This window comes from Propithecus coquereli, unplaced genomic scaffold, assembly GCF_000956105.1.
Source record: "Propithecus coquereli isolate 6110/MARCELLA unplaced genomic scaffold, Pcoq_1.0 Scaffold143, whole genome shotgun sequence".
NCBI classification, from domain to species: Eukaryota; Metazoa; Chordata; class Mammalia; order Primates; family Indriidae; genus Propithecus; species Propithecus coquereli.
This window is the reverse complement of record NW_012138636.1, coordinates 831,789-834,802: the sequence shown is the minus strand read 5'-3', so window position 1 is coordinate 834,802 and position 3,014 is coordinate 831,789. Positions and strand designations below refer to the sequence as shown.

The 3,014-nt window shown below is 45.2% G+C and overlaps 1 protein-coding gene across 1 annotated transcript in view; it reads left to right on the top strand.

The window, feature by feature from the left end:
* The first annotated feature begins 2,426 nt into the window (after positions 1–2,426).
* GABRG1 (gamma-aminobutyric acid (GABA) A receptor, gamma 1) overlaps positions 2,427–3,014 on the top strand; it is a 90,990-nt gene continuing 90,402 nt past the window's right edge. Inside the window, exon 1 of the mRNA XM_012639889.1 lies at positions 2,427–2,530. Within this exon, the coding sequence (XP_012495343.1) occupies positions 2,427–2,530 (104 nt within the window). The remainder of the gene's footprint in view (positions 2,531–3,014) is intronic.

Here is a 3,014-nt window from a genome sequence, read left to right as displayed (position 1 = left end):
TCTGTTTCCCAGAGTGTGCCCCTGAGAGATACTGCAGTTTGTTTGATGAGTACAATGTACCTTATTTGTTCTATTCAGAACCTACAGTGTGTATGTTTTCCCAGACACGCAGAGCTGGTTTATCAAATCAAGTGGGGTGGACTGTCAGGGTCAACGCATGGCTGATGTCCAAAACTGACATGACTTTTTCTAGATTCTGGAGGGCTCCAATCCCTTTTACACAGTTTGCAGGAAATTATAATTAACTATGACAGTAGAGTAGGATCAGCTTCCTGGAAGCCATATATTATAAAAAGAAAACATATATATCAAAGAAAGAGACATAGAAATAAAGTCAGATAAAAGTGCTTGATATAAATGAATGAACCTAGTTGGGAAATATTTCAGCACAAAATTGGCAAAAGCCTAGATTTTGAAAACTATAGGAAATTTTCCTTTATTCCAATTTTTAAAAATCTTTTGCAAGAACAAATAAACAACTTATGAGTATCCAAGGATATATCCTTCACCTTTCTTCTCCATTAATTTCTTTGAACTGCTCTCAGCATCTTCCAGTTACATATGAAAAGAATGAGAGTAAGGCCTCCTGTAGAATTATTGATGGGGAGACTATCAACTACTGTTGTATAACATTATAAAGTATCTTATTCTTATTAATGCAGGAAAAAACCTTACCTAATCTTAGCAAAATGCAAGGGTTAACTAGACAAGTAGTTGTTATTCACAACATACTTCTAGTGAATTAATTCCCAGTTCACTGGCTAATCAGATCAGTGAATTAGTGTGTGCATTCAACGAAACAGTTAAATAGCTATCCAAAGCACATTCTTAATTGAAACCGTAAAAAACAACTAGGTTTTATATTGACATCACATTTTACCTAAATTTATTCACCTCAAAATGTATTGTAATGAAACTTATTGTTATATAAATTATTTGGTACGAGTTACCTTGACTAACATGCTTTGTGGAAGTGAAAAATGCTCCCTAATTAACGTGTAGTGGGAGAGGAAAAACTAGGAGAGTCGATACCTACTTGCAGAGACTAAAAGGATTGAGAATCAATCAAAGAGAGGGGAGAAAATCCCAGCACTGCATCATTTGTTATTCAGGGCAAGAAAAAAAAAAAATCTGCAACCTCATTACCCACGTTCAGTTTCTTTAAGTGATTTCGGTAGGCAGTGCAGCAACAGTTCCCTTACCGCCATGCACAAGCACTGTTACTTCTGCCTTGAACTGTTTGCTGCTGAGACAAACAGGCTCGGGTAACTAGTGGTGGATTGCAGTTCGGCTCAGAATCTGGCCAGTTCGAGGTGGTCGTGGGGGAGATTAACGAGACAGCCAAAGCCCCAACCGTGGGAAGGCTTAAAGGCAGAAGATGGCCGGGCAGAGAGAGGCTGCTCCCACCGCCACCAGCGCCTTCGCCTGTACAGTTGTTCCAGCTGCCAGAGGCTTGCTGGTTGCCACGGCAACTGTGGGGCTCTGCTGCGAACTCGAAGCAGAGCCTCTGAAGTTGGGTACCCAGCACTGGAGCCGAACAGACGCGGAGGCAACTGCGGAAGGGGACAAGAGCCAGGACCACCCATGGCTAAGACGATCCCTTTGAAATCAGATTCTTGTTTTTGCATTTGTAAAATGAGATTTTGTTTTTTTTTCCCCTGCCTGGAATTATTCATTAGTGTCATCTCTTGGTGCCCGGCGGGAGACGGAGGCTGCAAATCCTCCGCCGAGGCGGGGGCGCGGGGCTTGCAGCAAACGTGGTTACCGGGAGTGCGTGGAGCCCGCTCACTCATTCATTCAGCTGTGCATAAATTCGACACGTCCCGCCTGCTCACCTGCGCGGGGCGCCGTGCCAGGTGCCGCGTCTACGCAGAGAGAGGCGACACCAACCCACCCTCAAAACCACAAGGATGATTAACCGAAATTAGCAGAATCGTCACGAAATGCCTGCGGAAAGCCAGCTGGGCATGGCCTGTGTCCCGCGGGTCTCTCTCGCAGGACAGATTGAGAATCCGCCCGCGGGAGAGGAAGGAGGCCCCGAAATAGGGTTAGGAGAGCAGGGGGGAGAGAGGGAGGCAGGGAGAGAATCTGCCAAGGCCACTCAGACGTCTCTCCCAGGCTGCCAGAGAGAAGAGGTTTGTTTTTCTTTTAGAAAAACGTAGCCCTTTTCCCCACTGGGCTCAATTTTCTAGTAGGGGAAGCCCCGCCTCCCTGGGCCACTGATTGGCTCCGCTCTTTTCAAGATAATTTATGCCAGCGTCCTCTCCGTCTGATTGGCTGCCCCGCTCGAGTGCGCCGCGAGCCGCATCCTACCTGGTGGGAGGTGGACCGCTTCCCGCACTCCGCCTGCACTCGCCGCCCAGGTGGGAGGGAAGGTCCAAACTGGAGACCGAGCTAGGGCAGCAGGAGCAGAATAAGACGACCCCATGGCTTCTTGGAAAGCCTTTCTCGTCTCCCCCTTTCTCCTGTGGAATCAAAGCAGAGGGGTGAGGTTGATGTTCTTGCTACTGACTCTGCATTTGGGAAACTGGTGAGTACGTTCAAGGACTTCAAACTAGTCTCTGGTATCTGCCCCTTATTTCCTTTCCTTTAAAAACATCATTCTAAGTAATTTGCATTTTCTAATTCATGTGCCATATTTTACCATCATTTTATTTTCTGATTAGATCTATTCACTCTCCCAGAAAGAAATTAGCTTATCTCTGAAGCATTGAGATTCGGTTGTTTTTGACTTTCAAGCGGAGTAACATAAACTAGTAAAGGTTCAGTTACTGGGAAGGGGGGAGGGGGAATGGAAGTGACTTTGCTACTAAATTTAGTGAATGAATGCCATCGATGAACTTGCTGGATGATTCTGCATTTTAAAGACAAAGTTATTTCAGAAACTTGTTTCAAAGTATGGTATAAATAATGCTTCTCTATATACTAAGATCGCTTTTTCCCTCTGCCCCCGCCCACCCTTTTTGGGTAACTTTCTGCAACAAGCCAATGTTTTACATCAAGAAAGATTATAA